This window comes from Camelina sativa, chromosome 19 (assembly GCF_030686135.1).
Source record: "Camelina sativa cultivar CO46 ecotype springtype chromosome 19, ASM3068613v1".
NCBI classification, from domain to species: domain Eukaryota; kingdom Viridiplantae; phylum Streptophyta; class Magnoliopsida; order Brassicales; family Brassicaceae; genus Camelina; species Camelina sativa.
Genome location: NC_141898.1, coordinates 2,674,021 through 2,697,794, shown reverse-complemented (window position 1 = coordinate 2,697,794; position 23,774 = coordinate 2,674,021). Strand labels below are relative to the sequence as shown.

At 35.5% G+C, this 23,774-nt stretch overlaps 8 protein-coding genes across 8 annotated transcripts; 5 read left to right on the top strand and 3 right to left on the bottom strand.

Annotated features, from left to right (window-relative positions):
• Positions 1 to 68: 68 nt before the first annotated feature.
• LOC147920081 (PI-PLC X domain-containing protein At5g67130-like) lies at positions 69 to 1,731 on the bottom strand (the record flags this gene model as incomplete). Its single annotated transcript, XM_087503124.1, has 5 exons — positions 69 to 687; positions 773 to 886; positions 965 to 1,063; positions 1,398 to 1,535; positions 1,624 to 1,731. Coding segments are annotated over 5 exons (651 nt in total), but the record flags the coding sequence as incomplete, so codon positions are not given.
• Positions 1,732 to 2,320: 589 nt separating this feature from the next.
• Positions 2,321 to 5,385, top strand: LOC147920080 (hydroxyproline O-galactosyltransferase GALT3). Its single transcript, XM_087502660.1, has 8 exons — positions 2,321 to 2,467; positions 2,844 to 3,611; positions 3,692 to 3,903; positions 3,976 to 4,254; positions 4,332 to 4,460; positions 4,567 to 4,743; positions 4,831 to 4,938; positions 5,037 to 5,385. Exons 2-8 carry the CDS (start codon positions 2,852 to 2,854, stop codon positions 5,241 to 5,243), a joined length of 1,872 nt encoding a protein of 623 aa, XP_087358786.1. The 5' UTR covers positions 2,321 to 2,467; positions 2,844 to 2,851; the 3' UTR covers positions 5,244 to 5,385.
• Positions 5,386 to 6,705: 1,320 nt separating this feature from the next.
• LOC147920079 (PI-PLC X domain-containing protein At5g67130-like) lies at positions 6,706 to 8,368 on the bottom strand (the record flags this gene model as incomplete). The annotated part of the gene is made up of 5 exons (XM_087503123.1): positions 6,706 to 7,324; positions 7,410 to 7,523; positions 7,602 to 7,700; positions 8,035 to 8,172; positions 8,261 to 8,368. Coding segments are annotated over 5 exons (651 nt in total), but the record flags the coding sequence as incomplete, so codon positions are not given.
• A 578-nt stretch (positions 8,369 to 8,946) lies between these two features.
• LOC147920078 (hydroxyproline O-galactosyltransferase GALT3) lies at positions 8,947 to 12,022 on the top strand. Its single transcript, XM_087502659.1, has 8 exons — positions 8,947 to 9,104; positions 9,481 to 10,248; positions 10,329 to 10,540; positions 10,613 to 10,891; positions 10,969 to 11,097; positions 11,204 to 11,380; positions 11,468 to 11,575; positions 11,674 to 12,022. The coding sequence occupies exons 2-8, from the start codon at positions 9,489 to 9,491 to the stop codon at positions 11,878 to 11,880; spliced, it is 1,872 nt and encodes a 623-aa protein (XP_087358785.1). The 5' UTR covers positions 8,947 to 9,104; positions 9,481 to 9,488; the 3' UTR covers positions 11,881 to 12,022.
• A 592-nt stretch (positions 12,023 to 12,614) lies between these two features.
• Positions 12,615 to 13,274, top strand: LOC104767361 (uncharacterized). Its single transcript, XM_087503122.1, has 2 exons — positions 12,615 to 12,622; positions 12,730 to 13,274. The coding sequence occupies exons 1-2, from the start codon at positions 12,615 to 12,617 to the stop codon at positions 13,067 to 13,069; spliced, it is 348 nt and encodes a 115-aa protein (XP_087359248.1). The 3' UTR covers positions 13,070 to 13,274.
• A 3,214-nt stretch (positions 13,275 to 16,488) lies between these two features.
• On the bottom strand, positions 16,489 to 18,143 carry LOC147920077 (bidirectional sugar transporter SWEET8-like). The gene is made up of 6 exons (XM_087500487.1): positions 18,004 to 18,143; positions 17,611 to 17,647; positions 17,273 to 17,495; positions 17,015 to 17,173; positions 16,787 to 16,909; positions 16,489 to 16,679 (listed from the first exon to the last, which is right to left on the bottom strand). The coding sequence occupies exons 1-6, from the start codon at positions 18,047 to 18,049 to the stop codon at positions 16,590 to 16,592; spliced, it is 678 nt and encodes a 225-aa protein (XP_087356613.1). The 5' UTR covers positions 18,050 to 18,143; the 3' UTR covers positions 16,489 to 16,589.
• A 246-nt stretch (positions 18,144 to 18,389) lies between these two features.
• LOC104764334 (pentatricopeptide repeat-containing protein At3g06430, chloroplastic) lies at positions 18,390 to 20,229 on the top strand. Its single transcript, XM_087502207.1, has 2 exons — positions 18,390 to 18,804; positions 18,915 to 20,229. Exons 1-2 carry the CDS (start codon positions 18,481 to 18,483, stop codon positions 20,046 to 20,048), a joined length of 1,458 nt encoding a protein of 485 aa, XP_087358333.1. The 5' UTR covers positions 18,390 to 18,480; the 3' UTR covers positions 20,049 to 20,229.
• Positions 20,230 to 20,423: 194 nt separating this feature from the next.
• LOC104764333 (autophagy-related protein 8h) lies at positions 20,424 to 21,995 on the top strand. Its single transcript, XM_010487848.3, has 5 exons — positions 20,424 to 20,662; positions 20,765 to 20,820; positions 21,278 to 21,330; positions 21,430 to 21,548; positions 21,670 to 21,995. The coding sequence occupies exons 1-5, from the start codon at positions 20,620 to 20,622 to the stop codon at positions 21,756 to 21,758; spliced, it is 360 nt and encodes a 119-aa protein (XP_010486150.1). The 5' UTR covers positions 20,424 to 20,619; the 3' UTR covers positions 21,759 to 21,995.
• The last annotated feature ends 1,779 nt before the right edge of the window (positions 21,996 to 23,774 follow it).

The following is a 23,774-nucleotide window of genomic DNA, read 5'->3' as shown; positions in this document are numbered from 1 at the left end:
TATTTTTCCCCTTGTATTTGTTGCCAGTTATTTTTGATATTCTCATTATACCAAAAAAAAGATACGTATTTGTTTATGAGATTCTAAACTTAACTCGATATTGATGTAAGCTCCAACATCTAACTGGCTTGTGATCAAATGGAGTTGTTAAGTTGTTGAGATTAAAATTATGTTAGAAACAAAAATAAGGATGAAATAATTCATATAAAATGATTAAACTGAACATGCACGAATAGATTTAGTGGATCAGATTAAAAATATGTCCACCTACTTTCCTATTTATATGCATGTTTTTTCCAATTAATCGTTCGTCCTAATTTTCTCTCCCAAGCACGACCATCGAGGCGCCACTTCAACCATCTTCCTCCGACGCCGGTGGGCTCTCTGTTCGCCGGCGTCGGGAAATCTCGGCTCCCGTCTCTATTTCAAGTTTCTATCTTGTCCTTTTCTCGATCTCCATTTCTTTTTTCCCCTTTTTTAGATCATGTTTAACTGTTACAAACTCTCACCGAATAATTCCACTGGGTAAGCAAAACCTTCAGAAGCTTCTTTATCCTTCTTCGAAGTAAATACCACAAGCCTTTGGTTCTGCTTCACCATATCATCCACTGTTGGCCAGTCTGTACCGTCTTTGGGCATCCTCGAAAGTGGTAACTGGAATTTACTCAATCCAGATGCTTTGAACACCTTACATAGTATCAAAACATCGGTTCTTTGCATTAGTTACATCTATCAAAACGGTGGTGTCAAAAGCTATTTGGCACAAATGTACCTTAGTCAAACCATTTGGAGATTTGACATAATCTTCAAGAATGATGGTAACAATCTCAGATAAGTTTGATTCAAGAAAATCATTGATCTCTTTGAGCGCATTGATAGCCGGTTGCTGCAAAGGTTAACTGATTCGTTGATCAGTTTATGTTGACTCACAATCCAAATTCAAATGATTCAATTGCAAACTTACAAAGGCTGTGAAGTTAAAGCAAGTCCCTCCAGTGGAATGACAAAGCCATATATCGTTCTGAAAATCATATGTATCAAGCATAATCCCTCTCACACCATTCTACAACAACAACAACAAATGTCCAAAAGGTCAACTAAAAAGCACATCATAGTGACAGTTCACATATTCACAAACTAACATGTAAAGAACAAATCATTGAGGAACAGCTCAAAAAAATTTTTGGATCTGTGTTTCATTTTAACACGTGGAAAGTAACAAAAACAAAAAAAGTTAATCTTTCACAACAAAAGCCACCAACTAAAAGCAGATGACATTGTCGTTTATTGAAACCTAAGGCAAAAGATACTTGCAAATTAAGTCAAATACCAAATTTAGCCAAAGGAAAATTCTAATACGAAAAATTGTCAATAAAGATGAACGTAGGTAGGTAGACCTTAAGCTGATTAGTGATGGAGTCTTCTTGATTCGTTGGGGAGATTAAGATAGAGCCAGTTGCCGAATTTGCCCCCGTGATTGCGTACGAATTGTGTGTTGTTAGCCAAGAGTACTTGTTAAACGGCAAACCATTCACCTACCCATCATCAAAACCACATGCAATCCATCATCACTCTCTCAAGAACAACAATAAAAGAAAATCAAGAAATTGTTAAAACACGAACCTTTGAAGTCGGGTTAAGAGGCTGGATCCGGGTACAAGTAGAACCTGTGTTTCCGTTCGCTGGACAACTCTGGCAACTCAATCCGGCGTCGCATTTGTTGTACGGTATTTTGTATATTCAATTATACAAAAAATAAAAGTATTTGTTATTGATACTTGTGGAAATTTATGCATTTAGAGAAAGAAAATAAATTGGTTCTCTTTGAAAGTATGTGTTTAAACAATCCACTTTATTGAGTACTTAGATTTTTGTTTCTTTTGTTTGCTATTTGCCGCCAATGGTATTTAAAAAAACATTCAATTATACAAAAAAATAAAAGTATTTGTTATTGATACTTGTCCAAATTTATGTATTTAAAGAAAGAAAATGAATTGGCTCTCTTTAGTAATAAAGTTAGTTTGAGGATTAGTGCACAAGATGTATAACGATCATATTTGCTCTTAGGCAACCTTCTGTTTTTAGCTAAGTTGTTCCATTTGTATGTCATTATATGAGATTTTTATAAGTGAAAAGAAGATTATTATCTCGAAGAGTTTGATTATTTCAGGAAAATGTAATACAACTGTTCATTCAAGTTCAAAATATTGACTTGTTATCTCACAAAGCAATGCAACAAAAAAAATTAAACAGAAAAAAAAAAAGCGACACGACATCGTTTCGTTGTAATTAAATCGTCGTACATAATACGCACCGTTTTAGAGCAACAAGAGTCTCTGCTTCAGCTGTGGTAATATATGCCTCCTTGGTCTCTCTGGGTTCTTGCAACTGCAAATTGAGTGATCTAGGATCTCCATCTACATGAATTGTTTACTAGTAAAGTCACCAATACATCAATATAAAACGGGTAAGCTTCTCAATTTTATAAAGAACCGAACTTGTTCTCACCTCTTGGACACAGTGCGACTTAGATGTTTCAAAAAACTCTCTTTTAAGCTATTTTCCCTGTTTGTGCTACTTACTGTATATATTATTAAACAACAATTTTCCATGATCTTGCTTCTGGGTCTAACTGTATCAATCCAAGACTTATCTTTTCTTCACCAATTCAGTTTAATCTTTCTTCTTTTAGGGTAATGCCTCCTCGGGTCAGTTTTGTTATATCCAACACCAAATCCAAAGTTCTGGGTCGTTGACCATTGTTTGAGTTCTTCTTTCTTTAGTTATGACAAGTACCCCTTAGGATTATGCTAATTCTAATTCGAAATCTTGGTTTTACTTAGGTTACTAAATGATGCAAGTCATGTCAGTGGTGAGATTCAAATTTGATTTCACTACAGTCAGAATGAGGAACTGGTTGGTGGGAATCTTCATGATGGTTCTTACTTTGATCATTCTCATCCGTTATGATCAATCTGATCACAAAATTCCAACAAATCACACTACGGATGATTCTAGTAGTATAGAAGGAGAGAGTAGTGTTGAGGAACCAACAAAAAAGCCACATTTTATGACTTTGGAAGATCTTGATTATCTCTTTTCAAACATGAGCATCTCTGGAGGAGAAGAGTTGAATGGTTTGCTTGTATGGTCTCGTATGCGTCCGTTTCTTGAAAGGCCAGATGCTTTGCCAGAAACTGCTCAGGGGATCCAAGAAGCTACATTGGCCATGAAAGATTTGGTTTTTCTGATCAATAAAGAGAAAGGAGCATCTTCTGCTTTGGTCTCCAAGGAACTTAGTAGAAACTGTCCTGATTTCGTCACTGCATTTGATGGGGATTTGTCTGGTTTAAGGCCTGTACTTGAGCTTCCTTGTGGTTTAGTTGAAGATTCTTCAATAACTTTGGTTGGTGTTCCTGATGAACAGTCTGCAAGCTTCCAGATTCAGCTCGTTGGCTCGGGATTATCAGGAGAAACCCGTCGTCCTATTATCTTGCGTTACAATGTAAATTTTTCTAAGCCATCCATAGTGCAGAATACATGGACAGAAAAGCTCGGTTGGGGAAACGAAGTTCGATGCCCATATCATGGATCATTCAAAAATCATTTAGGTAACAGAACTCACATATTTTGTTCCCTTTTATGCCATCTTGATGATTGTTGAAAAGTTTCTTGGCAACCATTATTGTAGTCGATGAACTTCCTCTCTGCAACAAACAGACCGGTAGAATCACTTCGGAGGAGAGTTCCAATGATAAAGCAACTACGGATTCTTCTTCTCTTTCAAATGCTAATTTTCCATTTCTCAAAGGGAGTCCCTTTACTGCCACGTTGTGGTTTGGCGTAGAAGGTTTTCATATGACAATTAATGGGCAGCACGAGACTTCATTTGCTTACAGAGAGGTATAGATGACTAGGCCATGTTAGTTTGTGAGATTGTTGCTTTGTTTTAAAACTGACATATTTAGTTTGTAGAAGCTCGAGCCGTGGTTAGTCAGTGCTGTCAAGGTCTCAGGTGGTTTGAAAATGTTATCTGCCTTAGCCACAAGACTGCCCATTCCGGATGACCATGCTTCTTTAGTTATAGAAGAGAAACTTAAAGCTCCATCTCTTTCTGGGACAAGAATCGAATTATTGGTGGGTGTTTTCTCCACTGGAAACAATTTCAAGCGGCGTATGGCATTGAGAAGATCTTGGATGCAATATGAGGCAGTAAGATCTGGCAAAGTGGCTGTTCGATTTCTCATAGGCCTTGTAAGTATTTCTGCAAGTTAACATTTATCCTTGGATTTATACATTTCTTAGCAATAACTTGGCTTCTTCTTGCTCAGCACACTAATGAAAAAGTCAATATAGAGATGTGGAGAGAAGCTAAGGCATATGGAGACATTCAGTTTATGCCGTTTGTTGACTACTATGGTTTACTTAGTTTGAAAACAGTTGCGCTTTGTATTCTCGGGGTAAGAAGCTATTTGTTTACACAAAACATAGAAACTGTGAAATATCATATCACTTCTTGCCTTGCCTTGGTTAATCACTCTCTGATGTTTATCCATGTTGATACAGACCAAAGTCATCCAAGCAAAATACATAATGAAGACGGATGATGATGCGTTTGTGCGGATCGATGAACTCCTATCAAGTCTAAAAGAAAAGCCGTCTAGTGCCCTTTTGTACGGTTTGATATCATTTGCTTCGTCACCGGACCGTGAACAAGGCAGCAAATGGTTTATCCGTAAAGAGGTAAGACTTCTCAATATTTCTCACACCTTTGTGTGCTCTATCCTCTTAGAGACTCATACAGTATATGGTGACTTTCTCTTTGTGAAGGAATGGCTTTTAGATTCATATCCTCCATGGGCACATGGCCCTGGCTACATCATCTCTCATGATATCGCGAAGTTTGTGGTGAAGGGTCATCGTCAAAGAGATCTTAGAGTGAGTTTTGTAGTTTCATCATAGAGTTTGGTTATATAACTAATCAGAGAGATCATTACTAAGTGACGTTGTTGTTCTTATGTTGTTTTTGTTGAAAGCTTTTCAAATTGGAAGATGTGGCGATGGGGATATGGATTCAACAGTTCAACCAGACAATAAAAAGAGTCAAGTACATCAATGACAAAAGATTTCATAACAGTGACTGTAAATCAAATTACATTCTTGTTCATTACCAAACTCCTCGACTAATTTTGTGTCTCTGGGAGAAGCTGCAAAAGGAGAGCCAATCTATTTGCTGTGAATAGATATGTCAAGCATGTAACTAAGTTAAAGTGTATTTTTCTTTTCAACTTGTGTGGATACGTATTTAAATCCAAACAGAAAAATACAAACCAAAAATAATTATATAATCTCGCCACACGCAATAATCGTAAAGGAGTTTCAATCTTGATAGATTCAATAATCGACATGTACATCTTGAATTACTAATCTCTAAAAACTGACAAATCCAATATATTTAGTGACTTTATTTTCTACTAATGTTCTGTTAATTAAGATTGCAATCCATTGTTACGGAATTTGATCTGACTATGTATTGTTGTTTAAACAATCCACTGATTGAGTACTTTGATTTTTGTTTTTTGTTTGCTATTTGCCGCCAATGGTATTTTTTATATTCAATTATACAAAAAATAAAAGTATTTGTTATTGATACTTGTGGAAATTTATGTATTTAGAGAAATAAAATAAATTGGTTTTCTTTAGTAATAAAGTAAGCTTTGAGGATTAGTGCACAAGATGTACATGCTGCTACGAAAAAGTCAACTATATTAGAATTTACTGATTAACGCAAATATATTAGAATTTACATGCAGCTTGGGAACAAGGACGACAACACTCGGTAAACAAAATGTTCTTTCCCAACATGACAATCCAGCATATGAAGATCCTAATTATTCTCATCGGATTTACAGTAGTGTGTGAAAATAGACAAGGTTATAGAAGCTATCCCATCTATGAACCCTAAATTATTCCCCACATGGCAAAGTTTGAAAATAGATGAAGCTTGAAGAGGTTTTCAGCTACAAGATTGGCCTATCTCTATATGTGATTCTAGTGGTAGCCTCCTTTCTCTGAAGCTCCATCTCTTATAGGGCACACCGTTGGTTTAGAACTTTTGTGCCTCTAATTCTCTTCATCATTATCTATTTTATTATCTATAATTTCCAAACATGTTGGGTCTCTGTTTTGGTTTTATCAGTAGTTTTTGGGTTGTTTGTCTTGGTTCAACTCCTTTATCCAGTTGAAGGCTTTTACTTTATGTATGTGGTAGGCATCATGATATTGGGGGTTTTCTTAGCTATCTTTGCCTGTGATTATGATCCAAAAATCCATCCTTTTTGGTTCTGTTTCTTGACACTTTCCGTTTTTGAGATGATCATCTATTTTTTCAACTATCGAGGACCTACTAATAGGGCATTCAGCTTCTATTGAACCTCCATTTGTTTTAGATTCTGTCGTTTGTAGTCTCTTTAGTCTTTTTATGTTCTTTTAATCAACATTGTAATCCATTTTCAGATGGAATTTGATGTATTTTCTTATGGACTATGTAGTGTTTTTTTTTTTTTTTTTTTTTTTGACAACAGTATGTAGTGTTGTTTTGTTAATCTACTTTAATGAATATTTTCGTTTTGTGTCTTATTTTTCCCCTTGTATTTGTTGCCAGTTATTTTTGATATTCTCATTATACCAAAAAAAAGATACGTATTTGTTTATGAGATTCTAAACTTAACTCGATATTGATGTAAGCTCCAACATCTAACTGGCTTGTGATCAAATGGAGTTGTTAAGTTGTTGAGATTAAAATTATGTTAGAAACAAAAATAAGGATGAAATAATTCATATAAAATGATTAAACTGAACATGCACGAATAGATTTAGTGGATCAGATTAAAAATATGTCCACCTACTTTCCTATTTATATGCATGTTTTTTCCAATTAATCGTTCGTCCTAATTTTCTCTCCCAAGCACGACCATCGAGGCGCCACTTCAACCATCTTCCTCCGACGCCGGTGGGCTCTCTGTTCGCCGGCGTCGGGAAATCTCGGCTCCCGTCTCTATTTCAAGTTTCTATCTTGTCCTTTTCTCGATCTCCATTTCTTTTTTCCCCTTTTTTAGATCATGTTTAACTGTTACAAACTCTCACCGAATAATTCCACTGGGTAAGCAAAACCTTCAGAAGCTTCTTTATCCTTCTTCGAAGTAAATACCACAAGCCTTTGGTTCTGCTTCACCATATCATCCACTGTTGGCCAGTCTGTACCGTCTTTGGGCATCCTCGAAAGTGGTAACTGGAATTTACTCAATCCAGATGCTTTGAACACCTTACATAGTATCAAAACATCGGTTCTTTGCATTAGTTACATCTATCAAAACGGTGGTGTCAAAAGCTATTTGGCACAAATGTACCTTAGTCAAACCATTTGGAGATTTGACATAATCTTCAAGAATGATGGTAACAATCTCAGATAAGTTTGATTCAAGAAAATCATTGATCTCTTTGAGCGCATTGATAGCCGGTTGCTGCAAAGGTTAACTGATTCGTTGATCAGTTTATGTTGACTCACAATCCAAATTCAAATGATTCAATTGCAAACTTACAAAGGCTGTGAAGTTAAAGCAAGTCCCTCCAGTGGAATGACAAAGCCATATATCGTTCTGAAAATCATATGTATCAAGCATAATCCCTCTCACACCATTCTACAACAACAACAACAAATGTCCAAAAGGTCAACTAAAAAGCACATCATAGTGACAGTTCACATATTCACAAACTAACATGTAAAGAACAAATCATTGAGGAACAGCTCAAAAAAATTTTTGGATCTGTGTTTCATTTTAACACGTGGAAAGTAACAAAAACAAAAAAAGTTAATCTTTCACAACAAAAGCCACCAACTAAAAGCAGATGACATTGTCGTTTATTGAAACCTAAGGCAAAAGATACTTGCAAATTAAGTCAAATACCAAATTTAGCCAAAGGAAAATTCTAATACGAAAAATTGTCAATAAAGATGAACGTAGGTAGGTAGACCTTAAGCTGATTAGTGATGGAGTCTTCTTGATTCGTTGGGGAGATTAAGATAGAGCCAGTTGCCGAATTTGCCCCCGTGATTGCGTACGAATTGTGTGTTGTTAGCCAAGAGTACTTGTTAAACGGCAAACCATTCACCTACCCATCATCAAAACCACATGCAATCCATCATCACTCTCTCAAGAACAACAATAAAAGAAAATCAAGAAATTGTTAAAACACGAACCTTTGAAGTCGGGTTAAGAGGCTGGATCCGGGTACAAGTAGAACCTGTGTTTCCGTTCGCTGGACAACTCTGGCAACTCAATCCGGCGTCGCATTTGTTGTACGGTATTTTGTATATTCAATTATACAAAAAATAAAAGTATTTGTTATTGATACTTGTGGAAATTTATGCATTTAGAGAAAGAAAATAAATTGGTTCTCTTTGAAAGTATGTGTTTAAACAATCCACTTTATTGAGTACTTAGATTTTTGTTTCTTTTGTTTGCTATTTGCCGCCAATGGTATTTAAAAAAACATTCAATTATACAAAAAAATAAAAGTATTTGTTATTGATACTTGTCCAAATTTATGTATTTAAAGAAAGAAAATGAATTGGCTCTCTTTAGTAATAAAGTTAGTTTGAGGATTAGTGCACAAGATGTATAACGATCATATTTGCTCTTAGGCAACCTTCTGTTTTTAGCTAAGTTGTTCCATTTGTATGTCATTATATGAGATTTTTATAAGTGAAAAGAAGATTATTATCTCGAAGAGTTTGATTATTTCAGGAAAATGTAATACAACTGTTCATTCAAGTTCAAAATATTGACTTGTTATCTCACAAAGCAATGCAACAAAAAAAATTAAACAGAAAAAAAAAAAGCGACACGACATCGTTTCGTTGTAATTAAATCGTCGTACATAATACGCACCGTTTTAGAGCAACAAGAGTCTCTGCTTCAGCTGTGGTAATATATGCCTCCTTGGTCTCTCTGGGTTCTTGCAACTGCAAATTGAGTGATCTAGGATCTCCATCTACATGAATTGTTTACTAGTAAAGTCACCAATACATCAATATAAAACGGGTAAGCTTCTCAATTTTATAAAGAACCGAACTTGTTCTCACCTCTTGGACACAGTGCGACTTAGATGTTTCAAAAAACTCTCTTTTAAGCTATTTTCCCTGTTTGTGCTACTTACTGTATATATTATTAAACAACAATTTTCCATGATCTTGCTTCTGGGTCTAACTGTATCAATCCAAGACTTATCTTTTCTTCACCAATTCAGTTTAATCTTTCTTCTTTTAGGGTAATGCCTCCTCGGGTCAGTTTTGTTATATCCAACACCAAATCCAAAGTTCTGGGTCGTTGACCATTGTTTGAGTTCTTCTTTCTTTAGTTATGACAAGTACCCCTTAGGATTATGCTAATTCTAATTCGAAATCTTGGTTTTACTTAGGTTACTAAATGATGCAAGTCATGTCAGTGGTGAGATTCAAATTTGATTTCACTACAGTCAGAATGAGGAACTGGTTGGTGGGAATCTTCATGATGGTTCTTACTTTGATCATTCTCATCCGTTATGATCAATCTGATCACAAAATTCCAACAAATCACACTACGGATGATTCTAGTAGTATAGAAGGAGAGAGTAGTGTTGAGGAACCAACAAAAAAGCCACATTTTATGACTTTGGAAGATCTTGATTATCTCTTTTCAAACATGAGCATCTCTGGAGGAGAAGAGTTGAATGGTTTGCTTGTATGGTCTCGTATGCGTCCGTTTCTTGAAAGGCCAGATGCTTTGCCAGAAACTGCTCAGGGGATCCAAGAAGCTACATTGGCCATGAAAGATTTGGTTTTTCTGATCAATAAAGAGAAAGGAGCATCTTCTGCTTTGGTCTCCAAGGAACTTAGTAGAAACTGTCCTGATTTCGTCACTGCATTTGATGGGGATTTGTCTGGTTTAAGGCCTGTACTTGAGCTTCCTTGTGGTTTAGTTGAAGATTCTTCAATAACTTTGGTTGGTGTTCCTGATGAACAGTCTGCAAGCTTCCAGATTCAGCTCGTTGGCTCGGGATTATCAGGAGAAACCCGTCGTCCTATTATCTTGCGTTACAATGTAAATTTTTCTAAGCCATCCATAGTGCAGAATACATGGACAGAAAAGCTCGGTTGGGGAAACGAAGTTCGATGCCCATATCATGGATCATTCAAAAATCATTTAGGTAACAGAACTCACATATTTTGTTCCCTTTTATGCCATCTTGATGATTGTTGAAAAGTTTCTTGGCAACCATTATTGTAGTCGATGAACTTCCTCTCTGCAACAAACAGACCGGTAGAATCACTTCGGAGGAGAGTTCCAATGATAAAGCAACTACGGATTCTTCTTCTCTTTCAAATGCTAATTTTCCATTTCTCAAAGGGAGTCCCTTTACTGCCACGTTGTGGTTTGGCGTAGAAGGTTTTCATATGACAATTAATGGGCAGCACGAGACTTCATTTGCTTACAGAGAGGTATAGATGACTAGGCCATGTTAGTTTGTGAGATTGTTGCTTTGTTTTAAAACTGACATATTTAGTTTGTAGAAGCTCGAGCCGTGGTTAGTCAGTGCTGTCAAGGTCTCAGGTGGTTTGAAAATGTTATCTGCCTTAGCCACAAGACTGCCCATTCCGGATGACCATGCTTCTTTAGTTATAGAAGAGAAACTTAAAGCTCCATCTCTTTCTGGGACAAGAATCGAATTATTGGTGGGTGTTTTCTCCACTGGAAACAATTTCAAGCGGCGTATGGCATTGAGAAGATCTTGGATGCAATATGAGGCAGTAAGATCTGGCAAAGTGGCTGTTCGATTTCTCATAGGCCTTGTAAGTATTTCTGCAAGTTAACATTTATCCTTGGATTTATACATTTCTTAGCAATAACTTGGCTTCTTCTTGCTCAGCACACTAATGAAAAAGTCAATATAGAGATGTGGAGAGAAGCTAAGGCATATGGAGACATTCAGTTTATGCCGTTTGTTGACTACTATGGTTTACTTAGTTTGAAAACAGTTGCGCTTTGTATTCTCGGGGTAAGAAGCTATTTGTTTACACAAAACATAGAAACTGTGAAATATCATATCACTTCTTGCCTTGCCTTGGTTAATCACTCTCTGATGTTTATCCATGTTGATACAGACCAAAGTCATCCAAGCAAAATACATAATGAAGACGGATGATGATGCGTTTGTGCGGATCGATGAACTCCTATCAAGTCTAAAAGAAAAGCCGTCTAGTGCCCTTTTGTACGGTTTGATATCATTTGCTTCGTCACCGGACCGTGAACAAGGCAGCAAATGGTTTATCCGTAAAGAGGTAAGACTTCTCAATATTTCTCACACCTTTGTGTGCTCTATCCTCTTAGAGACTCATACAGTATATGGTGACTTTCTCTTTGTGAAGGAATGGCTTTTAGATTCATATCCTCCATGGGCACATGGCCCTGGCTACATCATCTCTCATGATATCGCGAAGTTTGTGGTGAAGGGTCATCGTCAAAGAGATCTTAGAGTGAGTTTTGTAGTTTCATCATAGAGTTTGGTTATATAACTAATCAGAGAGATCATTACTAAGTGACGTTGTTGTTCTTATGTTGTTTTTGTTGAAAGCTTTTCAAATTGGAAGATGTGGCGATGGGGATATGGATTCAACAGTTCAACCAGACAATAAAAAGAGTCAAGTACATCAATGACAAAAGATTTCATAACAGTGACTGTAAATCAAATTACATTCTTGTTCATTACCAAACTCCTCGACTAATTTTGTGTCTCTGGGAGAAGCTGCAAAAGGAGAGCCAATCTATTTGCTGTGAATAGATATGTCAAGCATGTAACTAAGTTAAAGTGTATTTTTCTTTTCAACTTGTGTGGATACGTATTTAAATCCAAACAGAAAAATACAAACCAAAAATAATTATATAATCTCGCCACACGCAATAATCGTAAAGGAGTTTCAATCTTGATAGATTCAATAATCGACATGTACATCTTGAATTACTAATCTCTAAAAACTGACAAATCCAATATATTTAGTGACTTTATTTTCTACTAATGTTCTGTTAATTAAGATTGCAATCCATTGTTACGGAATTTGATCTGACTATGTATTGTTGTTTAAACAATCCACTGATTGAGTACTTTGATTTTTGTTTTTTGTTTGCTATTTGCCGCCAATGGTATTTTTTATATTCAATTATACAAAAAATAAAAGTATTTGTTATTGATACTTGTGGAAATTTATGTATTTAGAGAAATAAAATAAATTGGTTTTCTTTAGTAATAAAGTAAGCTTTGAGGATTAGTGCACAAGATGTACATGCTGCTACGAAAAAGTCAACTATATTAGAATTTACTGATTAACGCAAATATATTAGAATTTACATGCAGCTTGGGAACAAGGACGACAACACTCGGTAAACAAAATGTTCTTTCCCAACATGACAATCCAGCATATGAAGATCCTAATTATTCTCATCGGATTTACAGTAGTGTGTGAAAATAGACAAGGTTATAGAAGCTATCCCATCTATGAACCCTAAATTATTCCCCACATGGCAAAGTTTGAAAATAGATGAAGCTTGAAGAGGTTTTCAGCTACAAGATTGGCCTATCTCTATATGTGATTCTAGTGGTAGCCTCCTTTCTCTGAAGCTCCATCTCTTATAGGGCACACCGTTGGTTTAGAACTTTTGTGCCTCTAATTCTCTTCATCATTATCTATTTTATTATCTATAATTTCCAAACATGTTGGGTCTCTGTTTTGGTTTTATCAGTAGTTTTTGGGTTGTTTGTCTTGGTTCAACTCCTTTATCCAGTTGAAGGCTTTTACTTTATGTATGTGGTAGGCATCATGATATTGGGGGTTTTCTTAGCTATCTTTGCCTGTGATTATGATCCAAAAATCCATCCTTTTTGGTTCTGTTTCTTGACACTTTCCGTTTTTGAGATGATCATCTATTTTTTCAACTATCGAGGACCTACTAATAGGGCATTCAGCTTCTATTGAACCTCCATTTGTTTTAGATTCTGTCGTTTGTAGTCTCTTTAGTCTTTTTATGTTCTTTTAATCAACATTGTAATCCATTTTCAGATGGAATTTGATGTATTTTCTTATGGACTATGTAGTGTTTTTTTTTTTTTTTTTTTTTTTGACAACAGTATGTAGTGTTGTTTTGTTAATCTACTTTAATGAATATTTTCGTTTTGTGTCTTATTTTTCCCCTTGTATTTGTTGCCAGTTATTTTTGATATTCTCATTATACCAAAAAAAAGATACGTATTTGTTTATGAGATTCTAAACTTAACTCGATATTGATGTAAGCTCCAACATCTAACTGGCTTGTGATCAAATGGAGTTGGTAAGTTGTTGAGATTAAAATTATGTTAGAAACAAAAATAAGGATGAAATAATTCATATAAAATGATTAAACTGAACATGCACGAATAGATTTAGTGGATCAGATTAAAAATATGTCCACCTACTTTCCTATTTATATGCATGTTTTTTCCAATTAATCGTTCGTCCTAATTTTCTCTCCCAAGCACGACCATCGAGGCGCCACTTCAACCATCTTCCTCCGACGCCGGTGGGCTCTCTGTTCGCCGGCGTCGGAAAATCTCGGCTCCCGTCTCTATTTCAAGTTTCTATCTTGTCCTTTTCTCGATCTCCATTTCTTTTTTCCCCTTTTTTAGATCATGTTTAACTGTTACAAACCCTCACCGAATAACCCAAGCGGCAACTAAAGCTCGTCCATCTCCGAAGCTAGACGGAGATGGAGAACGACAATCTCTATCCTCTGTGACTCTATCAGCCAGTCCGCCGGGATTTTCAGAGTCCCCCTATTCCTCATTGCCCAGATCCGGAGTTAGACTCGCCTCTGTTGAACCTCCTCCTCCCTCACCACCCAAGTCTTGCGCGACAAAGACGACGGCGATGGCTAGTGATGAGTGTTACATCGTTGTGATTTTCCTCCGAGAGTGGTCCCCCGACTCTTCTCCCTGTTACCGCCTAACAAATGGTGATCCAGACTACATTCCTCTAAAGTACAGGTCTGCTCTTAACCACCCTTTGTTTACCCTTAGCCAACTTAGGTGGTGCTCCCTGAAAGCTTTTGTCCGAAGACTGCAAATAGCTCATAGCATACCTTGTTTGCTCTGGTTATTCGAAATTTGGTTGAGAACCCTGCCATTAGTTTCACCTAGCTCTATGGAATATGAGTTTATAAGCTTAACTTTGAAAGGTTGTTTGTGCCCAACTCTTATGTCTATGAGAACCTTGCCTAGTAAAACAGCTAGGATTCATACTCATGTTGTGAAAGGCTTGAAAAGTTTTGGCATTATGATCATCTCGCTTAAGAGCGGTGATTACCGAAGCCTCTTCAGCCCTTGTCTCACATACCCGGTTCCCACTTATGTGCATTTTAACCTCATATGGGATATGTTTTATACCCTCAAGAGTTTGGAACCAGAGCTTCACCCACCCTCCTTTAACCAAACCATGCCCGTGCTGTCCAAAACTAAATCGACCAAACCTACTCTGCTTCTTGTTTGGTCTTACTGGCTACATGCTTTGTGTGGATTTTTTAATCTCCTTGGACAAGGGCCCCAAGTGAGAGAGAACCCACCAGTATTGTTACAGTTTGACCTTTATCTTTGGCTTATGGTTTTAGTTTTCCTTGGAAGATCTGTTTGTATTGGCTTAAAGTCTTATGGTCTATCGCCCTGCTTCCCAAGTTTCACACTCGACGACTTCAAGCTTCTCTACTTCAGTATCTCCTCCAGCTCTCGGACCCTATGTCTTGAAGACTATCCTTGGTCCAATGGAAGATACCTTCTGACCAGGGCTCTACATCATCCTACCTTGGACCCAACAACCATGGTCCTCAGAATCCCTGCCATCGCACTTCTAGTGTACCTCGTCTTGGCGAGCGTTTTGGTTTTGGATCATCCTACAACGTCTACGCGTCTTTTGACCTTGACAATTCTGTCATTCATCGGTTCATTCGATGATGATCTTTTGAGTATCCATGATCTCTCATGTTTCTATCTGCTTCACTGCATTTGCTCCATAGCTCTCATCGTGTTCACCTTGAAATCTTGTATTTTCTTGCTTATGGTATTGGGGAATACCTACTCTTGTAACTCTTTAAATTTTGGGATCTTTGTATCTCCATTTGAACGTTGATTTGATTTGAATGAATGAAATCATGTGTTTGTCCAAAAAAAGAAAAAAAAACTTTCCTATTTATCATGCGATATTTTATGGATTTTTGTTGTTCACATCATTAACGGATTTCTAGCTTTCCCACTATTTTGATTCATCCAAATCAGTGAATATTATGAAAAAGATAATGGGCTGTAACAACTCCCCGTGAGGTTAGATAGTAAGAAAACAAGATAAGCGCATACTTTTTTTAAATCATGAGAATCAACATATATATATATATATATATATATATTTTCTCTAGTTTGGACATAAATGTAAGCCACGATCAATATAATTCACTACTCTGAAATGAAAATATAGATATATTTTACTATTATTTGGTGTCTCGTCTCTTTTTGCATATCCTTTTATACATAAAAAACCAAAACACATTCTGACTTTGATCCACATTGAATCAGAAACATTCTTTTTTTGTTTAGTATTTTTTAATTTTTAATTTTGTGTTGCATATATTGGGTTGTCCCAGGGAAAACGAAAATCAAATTCCTTCCTGCGAACGTTAGTATAATACTAGTATATGACAGAAAGCAAATACTAACCCCTGAACAGACTTTCACAGTAATGATGATAACTTCTCGTTGAAAAACACACGTTCTCACTAATGACGATAATAACTTACATTGTCATCATTGTAAAAAAGATGAACTGGACACTACTTTCTCCAAACTCCGGCAAACCAAGGGTTTTTTTTTCTTTGTCACTGGATTAATATTGATCATAGGATAAGAGGGTTACAATCATGAACATGGCTTGTGGAAAGACTCAGACTGTATAGATGCCAAAAAGACTAAAACTAGTCTAAACCCAGAGAGATACATGTTGTAATTAATAACCATGATCCTTTCAAAAATTAACAAGAAGAGGTCACATACTAAGAGTGTAAGCTAGAGAGCCACTTGACACAGAGGATTGAACTCTCTCATTGTAGAACAAATATGCAGACCAAGGTTATGCTACTTGTACTCACTAATCTCCAAAGATTAAATCCTCTTTAGTTTTACACTAGCGGATAGAGTTACTGGTTTTACCTTTTTCCAAAGGAATTTTACGTGGGAAAATCTTTATGGGTTATCATGTGGTCATTACTTATTTGTCAATGTTTTACTAACGGCAGTGATGCGATTAAGGGATTCTTTTGTGTTTTCAGACCATCTTTTTTTTCCTCTCTGCTAATTCGATATTTTTCACTAAATTAGCAATACTCATCAAAATTTATGTGGAGGTTCGATTTCTTAACAATAATAACTCCCTTACAATACAAAAACATACCAAAATTAATCATCATCATAAACACCAAACATCAAACATTAACGCATAGTTGGCGTATGCAGGAACATGCATGGACTATTAATTGGAATGCACAAAATAGTGTTTCCACGCCACTGTTTATCTGTTCCACAACACACACACGCACACAAAGAAAACAACGTTATAAATGAAATTCAATCTAAGTACTGATGAAAGTCAATCAAAAAGAAAAAGAAAGAAGAGACTTACAAGGACGTAGATATCAATTTTGTAGATCAAAGCATAAGCACTCCAAATTCCAGCGTTAATGAAACTAACTAACGACAGCCAAAATGGCATGTACGTAAAGTTCTTATTCTTCTCCATTTTGTTCTAATGTTTATTGCACCAGCGTAAAAATTAAAACTAATTAATCAAAACCAGAGTAATATAATAAATAGTTTACTAATCCATATCACAAGAAAGAGAGAGCTTTACCAGGGACAAGTGAAGATAGAGCCAAATGTTAAAAACGTCGCAAACAACACCCACGAAAATATGCTTGTAAGGTGAACTCCAAAATGCCAAAATAGTCATCGAATAGACAGTTGACACGAATGCAATAACAAAAATAAGAGATATCAAATCGTGGCCCTTCTGCACATCAAGATAGCCGTATCCTCAAAATCAATATACAATATTTAGACATATATATATGCATTATTAATAAAAAAAAATGGAGGGAGAGCTACGTACACGTGATTCGTCGTTACAATTGATCCAAAAGACAACGACATAGATAACTTCGATAACGAAACCGACGGCATTACTAGTGGAGACGAGAATACTATTACTGTCATTGTGAACAAAAGGGATACCATACAAAACCCACAAACTACATTTAGCCAGCATCAGCAACTGACGATTAACTTTATATCCCTCCACTGATTTCTTCTTGTATATTTGTATAAACCTTGGCCTGTACGTAGTACATATAGGAAAATTGCTTTTGACTCTTAATTAAACACATATATACATACACAAACCGTTGTGAAAAAAAAAAAAAAAAAAAAAAAAACAAGATAAAGAACTACAAATATGAGAGGGAGACCACAGTGGACAGAACATTCCCTGCACCAAGCCAGAGAAAAATTGTAAGAGTAATATATATTAGCTATATCGAAATTGTGCGAACTAAAATCAATCACTAAATAAAAATTAGGATAAGCATTTCAATCATCATAACGACGATTTGGTTCCGTGCATGATGACAAGAACAACTAGCTACACTTTTTGAAAAAAGGGAAAAAAAAAACAACTAGATACAGTGATGCATAGCATGGAATCAGTACGTACCAATTAAATTACACTACACTACACTACACAGTACACATGGCTATAGTCTATAGATCATGCGCACAAAAGATAAACAAACATATCGATTGCACACGTAAAAGAGGGAGGGAGAGATCGCAGATGTATGTTACCAATAACTCCGATGATTATACGAATATCTTTAGCGTTAATCATCATTGTGAAATCGACGAAGAGCAAAAGAAAAGGCTATGTAGTACATTTTAAGGAGGGAGTTAAGAAGATTTAGTCAAGGGAATCATTATCTTCTCTAGATTTATTTGTTTTTCTTCGGCATATATTTCTGCATGTGGAGTTGGAAGATTTTGTTTTTTATTTGTAAATCCAAATATTTTTGTTTGTTACCTTGTTAATAGGTTCGATATGTCTCGTATAATTTTGAACGGTTACGATGTTTTGAGCTTTTTATAATTCTGAACGTTTCGGTTCGTTCGGTCCGGTTCCAAAGGTTTTAGCTTTTTATAATTTTAAACGGTTACGATGTGTTTCCGGTTCGGTTACATAAACCGGGTAATTTTGCCATATCCAACCAAAATTATCGAGACGGGAATTATCCGTAGCAGAGAGTTGATAGTGAGAGGAAGAAGACGATGGCGTCGTCAATGTCTCTCTCGTTTTCATCATCTCTATGTTCATCTCGAATCCCAGAAGGAAAGCGTAGGTTTCGTCACACAGACGCGAGCTTCGTGCGATGCGTTTTGGCTGCTTCTAAATCTTCTCCGGGAACGAAGAAGAGGCTTTGGAAAGACGGCGAATTCCCCGGAATCACAGAGCCGGTTTCTCCGAGAAGAGCTCCGATGAAGAATGTGAAGAAGAAACTTGACAGGAGAAGCAAAGCTAACGGATGGGCTAACACCGTCACTGAAACCTTGTCCGATCTCATCGCCAAAAAGCAATGGTTACAAGCTCTTGAGGTATATATATCCCCAAAATTGAGTTTGATCTGAATTTTGAATTTCCTAAAAGCAATTTTGTGTAAATCTGTAGATATGATTTTGCTTCAATTTGGTTTGATGATTATTAGGTTTTTGGTATGTTGAGGGAACAAACGTTTTATCAACCAAAGGAAGGAACTTATATGAAGCTGCTTGTTCTTTTGGGGAAATCTGGACAACCAAATCATGCACAGAAGCTGTTCGACGAAATGCTTGAAGAAGGACTTGAACCTACTGCTGAGCTCTACACTGCTCTTCTCGCTGCTTATACTCGCAGCAATCTTATTGATGGTGCTTTCTCAGTTCTTGACAAGATGAAAAGCTTGCCTTTATGCCAACCTGATGTTTTCACTTACAGCACTCTGCTCAAGGCGTGTGTGGATGCTTCTCAGTTTGACTTGGTTGATTCGTTGTACAAGGAAATGGACGAACGTATGATAACTCCAAACACTGTGACGCAGAACATAGTTTTAAGTGGGTACGGTAGGGTAGGAAGGTTTGATCAGATGGAGAAAGTTTTGTCTGATATGCTTGTGAGTACTGCTTGCAAACCTGATGTGTGGACTATGAATATTATTCTTAGTGTGTTTGGGAACATGGGTAAGATAGATATGATGGAGAGCTGGTACGAAAAGTTCAGGAACTTTGGGATTGAGCCAGAGACTCGAACTTTCAATATTTTGATTGGTTCTTATGGAAAGAAGAGAATGTATGATAAGATGTCGTCTGTCATGGAATACATGCGAAAGCTTGAGTTTCCATGGACAACATCTACATACAACAATATCATCGAGGCGTTTGCGGATGTTGGTGATGCGAAGAACATGGAGCTGACATTTGATCAGATGCGTAGCGAAGGTATGAAAGCAGACACAAAGACGTTTTGTTGTCTCATTAACGGATTTGCCAATGCTGGTCTTTTCCACAAGGTGATAAGTAGTGTTCAGTTGGCTGCAAAGTTTGAGATCCCCGAGAACACATCTTTTTACAATGCGGTTATATCAGCGTGTGCTAAAGCTGATGATCTGATAGAGATGGAAAGAGTGTACACAAGAATGAAGGAGAGACAATGTGTATGCGATTCAAGAACGTTTGAGATCATGGTCGAAGCGTATGAAAAGGAAGGTATGAATGATAAGATCTATTACTTGGAACAAGAGAGGCAAAAGGTTATGGATCGCACAGCAGCTACAAAAGATGAGGAGAGTCTGCCGGCAGGGTGATTGCAGTTTTGTGAATCTCTCTGCAGAAGGAGAGAGCTTTTCCTTTCAAAACAGTAGAATAAGAGTTTGTAATACACTTGATTGTTCTTGCAGCTATGTGTATAAAGCTTCTTTTTTATATATAATTATGTTAAATGTTTTGCTAAAAAACATATGAAAGAATTCTTCCATTGTTTCTAAAGATTGGTTCATCATAGTTGTTGCCTTTGTTGGATGGATCATGATAAATGATAATATAACATATTTTTGTATAATGTAAAATAAAAATAAATAAATAACATAGTTTGATGGGCCAACAAAATAGAAATAAAGCCCAAATAGATGAAAAAGTCCAAAAAAAGTGGATTAAGTGGTAAGGTAACTGCGTGTCGTTTTGGTTCTATAAATAAAATCTCTGGTCTTTGGTATCTCTTTTACCGTTTCTTCTTAAACAAACAAATCAAATCCAAAAGCAAAACGAAACAAAAGATAATATTGAACACATCCTCCTCTCTCTCTGCTGTCTCTGTAATCAAACAAACAAACAAAAAGCCACCGATTCGATTCTCGCCGGAAAGATCATCATCTTAGAATGGGGTTTGTTGTCAAGTCTTTCAAGGATCAATTCTCCTCTGGTTTGTACTTTTTGATCTCTTCTTCTTTCTTTTTCCCTAAAAAAAACATGCTTCAGAAGCAAGTTTTGATCGGGTCTTCTTGGAATATTTGGGATGATGCAGATGAGCGATTGAAGGAGTCGAGGAACATCATTGCGAAATATCCAGATAGAGTTCCGGTTAGTTTTGTTTTCTTTCTTTCAGAAATTTCGTTTGATTTCTTTCTTGTTGGCTCCGTCTTCTGAGTTGCCGTGTGATTGTGGGTTTCCTCCTTAGGGTTCAAGAATCGATTTAGTCTAATTTTGACTCTATGTGTCTGTTTTCTAATTGCTAGACTAATATATGTGAATTTGTGTTCTAATTTAAGAATTAATTACCGCTCGATGGTTCTGATCTGGGATCTGATATATACTTGACTTAGTTTGTGCGTTTTGTTATTGATCCCTTCACTCTTGGTCAATGTCACATTAGCACTAAAATACACAAGTTCTTCTAAGTACCTTATTCTAATCCATCTACTAGTATTATTATTTATGTTACCCTTTAATTTCTTTCTCAATCCAGAGAAATCTTCTATGAATCAATTGTGTCCTTAGTATATGTGTATTTGATGATTTTTAACTATTATTTGTTTAGGTGATCATTGAGAAGTATTCAAACGCGGATCTCCCAGACATGGAGAAGAACAAGTGAGTTGTGACATCAATTTTTTAGCTGTTGTTGTTGAAACAAAAAAAAAAGTGAAACCTGTCCAAATTTAATTAATCATTCTTTCTTGTTCTTTGCAGATACTTGGTCCCACGAGACATGACTGTTGGACATTTCATCCATATGCTTAGCCAAAGGATGCAGTTAGATCCATCCAAGGCTCTCTTTGTTTTTGTACACAACACTCTTCCTCAAACCGGTAATTATAAATCTAACAATCTTCATCATCATCATCTATGTTAAAAGACTTTACTACCTGCGCTTGCATTGCATGCTCCCATTATCAACAAGTTAACACTTCATCTCTTGATTATGTGCAGCTAGTCGCATGGACTCTCTCTACAATACTTTCAAGGAGGATGATGGGTTCTTGTACATGTGTTACAGCACCGAGAAAACTTTCGGCTAACCAAAAAGATTTGCCGCTTCTAATTATGTTTGTGAAGCGTGCACTCTCAATAATCCCATTTGTTTCATTCTTATGTTTGTGAATAATAATAATGTCAGCTGTTCTTCTTGTTGTTGTTATTATTGTTCTTAGCTGACATTGTACAGAAAAAGCTATAAAAAAATGCATTTGACTTTGTAAATCATGTAACACAAATGGCAGTAATAATAAGACAATGTGTATGATTCACACACGAAACCCATTTTTGGTGTTTTGTTTTGTTCTTCCTCCAAAAAAAAAAAAGAAGAAAAGGGTCCAACATAGTGTCGTGCAAGCACGTTAGTTTGGGGAGATAAGGTAAAACGAGGCCTAAGAAATTCAATGTCGGTGCGGTAAACGTGTCCCCTACGACTTGGATTGTGTGTCTCATGCGATAATGTGTTTGCGCTAAACCGCAAAACTATAGGAATATATATACATATATGGTTTTGCGTATATCCGTTTTGGTCAATCTTCTCTACAACTTCTTTATATATGCTTCTTTTGTTATACGCATTTTATGTTCCGATTACAGATTGTATATTTCTAAAGAAGAAATCATCGCTTATGAGTTAGGAGTATCTTTAACCTTTTCTTTCTGCAACGAGTTTATATCTTTATCTATTTAATTAATGTCTCTCTACTTAACCTCAATATAAAATGATTAACGCGTTGGCACCATCATTATAATAGCTATATATGATTTTTTTTAATTTATATAATATATCTCAGTTTAAAAGTCGACAGTTCTGAGCCAAAAGTATAAAAGAAGAACTCTAGAAGTACACCAATTAACCGACTGAGTATATCCTTTTTTGAGTTGGGGATGTTACGTTACGATGCCATCCATACATTGTCCAAAACAACTATAAATTAATACTCTATAAATTAATAAACACTATAAATTAATAAATTTACAGTAAAACATCTATTCTTATTTACAGTAAAACATCTATAAATTAATACTCTATAAATTAATAAACACTATAAATTAATAAATTTTGTCATTCCCAAGTTGGATTAGTATAAAAAATAACAAAATTCGATAAAATAATAAGATAATAATTTTTCTGAAATCTCCGTGTAAAATATGGTCTCAATAATATCATAAATTAATAATCATGTAAATTTATACACATATATATATATATATAATGTATGTAAAGAAAAAAAATATAATGTATGTTTCTCCTAAAGCTCATATCTACAAAACAACTGTTATGTTGTATTTTCAAATTATAATGATATAAAATATTTTGTAACATGTCATAAATATAACTACATTTTTTTTTTAAGTTTTCAATTTTTAGATATCCATTACTTACATTTTGATAGTTTGATTGACTATTAAAATAAAACAATCTATATTATTATTCATAAATTTAATTTTATGTATGTCATGTGTATAAGTGAATTTGTCTATTGTATTTGTAATTTATTGTTAATAATGTTTTCTAAATATTACAAATTCAATTCCAATACCATAAAATTTTGAATATCCGAAATTATTGTTAAAACTGTCTCAATTCATAATTTTTAAAAGTTAAACTATTAAAAATATATCTATAAATTAATAATTATTAATTTATAGTATAAATTAATAATTATAATTTATAAATAAATTAATATCACTATAAATTAAGAAAATGTTTTGGTATTAATATTATTAATTTATAGAGGTTTTACTAGCATGTCGGTTACAAAACACGATGGTACTATATAATAGCAGTAGTAAAATAATTGATCCAAGACGTAATAATTGCCAATTCAGTGTTAGTTAGGCTATTGTATTTTATTTATGATATCAAGCATAGCAATGTGTATATTTGAAATTCACAACCAAACCTACGGTCGTAATCTGTGGTGGTTTAGTGTAATTGTTTAAAAAGATTTGTCATGTGGATCGCAACCAAAGATTAATAGTATTTCTATTGCCATTTTTTTTTATCAATATGAACATCTTAATGGCTTTCCCGGCTTTCACATATGTCTAAACTT

What these genes read in the sequence shown, in the direction of transcription:
- LOC147920078 (XM_087502659.1), top strand. Translation starts at nt 9,489, where the DNA reads ATGATGCAAGTCATGTCAGTGGTGAGATTCAAATTTGATTTCACTACA. An exon ending in CTTCATTTGCTTACAGAGAG is followed by an intron (nt 10,541 to 10,612) that starts GTATAGATGACT and finishes TTTAGTTTGTAG; the next exon opens with AAGCTCGAGCCGTGGTTAGT. An exon ending in TTCGATTTCTCATAGGCCTT is followed by an intron (nt 10,892 to 10,968) that starts GTAAGTATTTCT and finishes CTTCTTGCTCAG; the next exon opens with CACACTAATGAAAAAGTCAA.
- LOC104764334 (XM_087502207.1), top strand. Translation starts at nt 18,481, where the DNA reads ATGGCGTCGTCAATGTCTCTCTCGTTTTCATCATCTCTATGTTCATCT. An exon ending in AATGGTTACAAGCTCTTGAG is followed by an intron (nt 18,805 to 18,914) that starts GTATATATATCC and finishes GATGATTATTAG; the next exon opens with GTTTTTGGTATGTTGAGGGA.
- LOC147920077 (XM_087500487.1), bottom strand. Translation starts at nt 18,049, where the DNA reads ATGATGATTAACGCTAAAGATATTCGTATAATCATCGGAGTTATTG. An exon ending in GTGGTCTCCCTCTCATATTT is followed by an intron (nt 17,496 to 17,610) that starts GTAGTTCTTTAT and finishes TACTACGTACAG; the next exon opens with GCCAAGGTTTATACAAATAT. An exon ending in TCTATCTTCACTTGTCCCTG is followed by an intron (nt 16,910 to 17,014) that starts GTAAAGCTCTCT and finishes AATAAACATTAG; the next exon opens with AACAAAATGGAGAAGAATAA.
- LOC104764333 (XM_010487848.3), top strand. Translation starts at nt 20,620, where the DNA reads ATGGGGTTTGTTGTCAAGTCTTTCAAGGATCAATTCTCCTCTG. An exon ending in CAAGGATCAATTCTCCTCTG is followed by an intron (nt 20,663 to 20,764) that starts GTTTGTACTTTT and finishes GGGATGATGCAG; the next exon opens with ATGAGCGATTGAAGGAGTCG. An exon ending in CAACACTCTTCCTCAAACCG is followed by an intron (nt 21,549 to 21,669) that starts GTAATTATAAAT and finishes GATTATGTGCAG; the next exon opens with CTAGTCGCATGGACTCTCTC.
- LOC147920080 (XM_087502660.1), top strand. Translation starts at nt 2,852, where the DNA reads ATGATGCAAGTCATGTCAGTGGTGAGATTCAAATTTGATTTCACTACA. An exon ending in AATGGTTTATCCGTAAAGAG is followed by an intron (nt 4,744 to 4,830) that starts GTAAGACTTCTC and finishes CTCTTTGTGAAG; the next exon opens with GAATGGCTTTTAGATTCATA. An exon ending in ATCGTCAAAGAGATCTTAGA is followed by an intron (nt 4,939 to 5,036) that starts GTGAGTTTTGTA and finishes TTTTGTTGAAAG; the next exon opens with CTTTTCAAATTGGAAGATGT.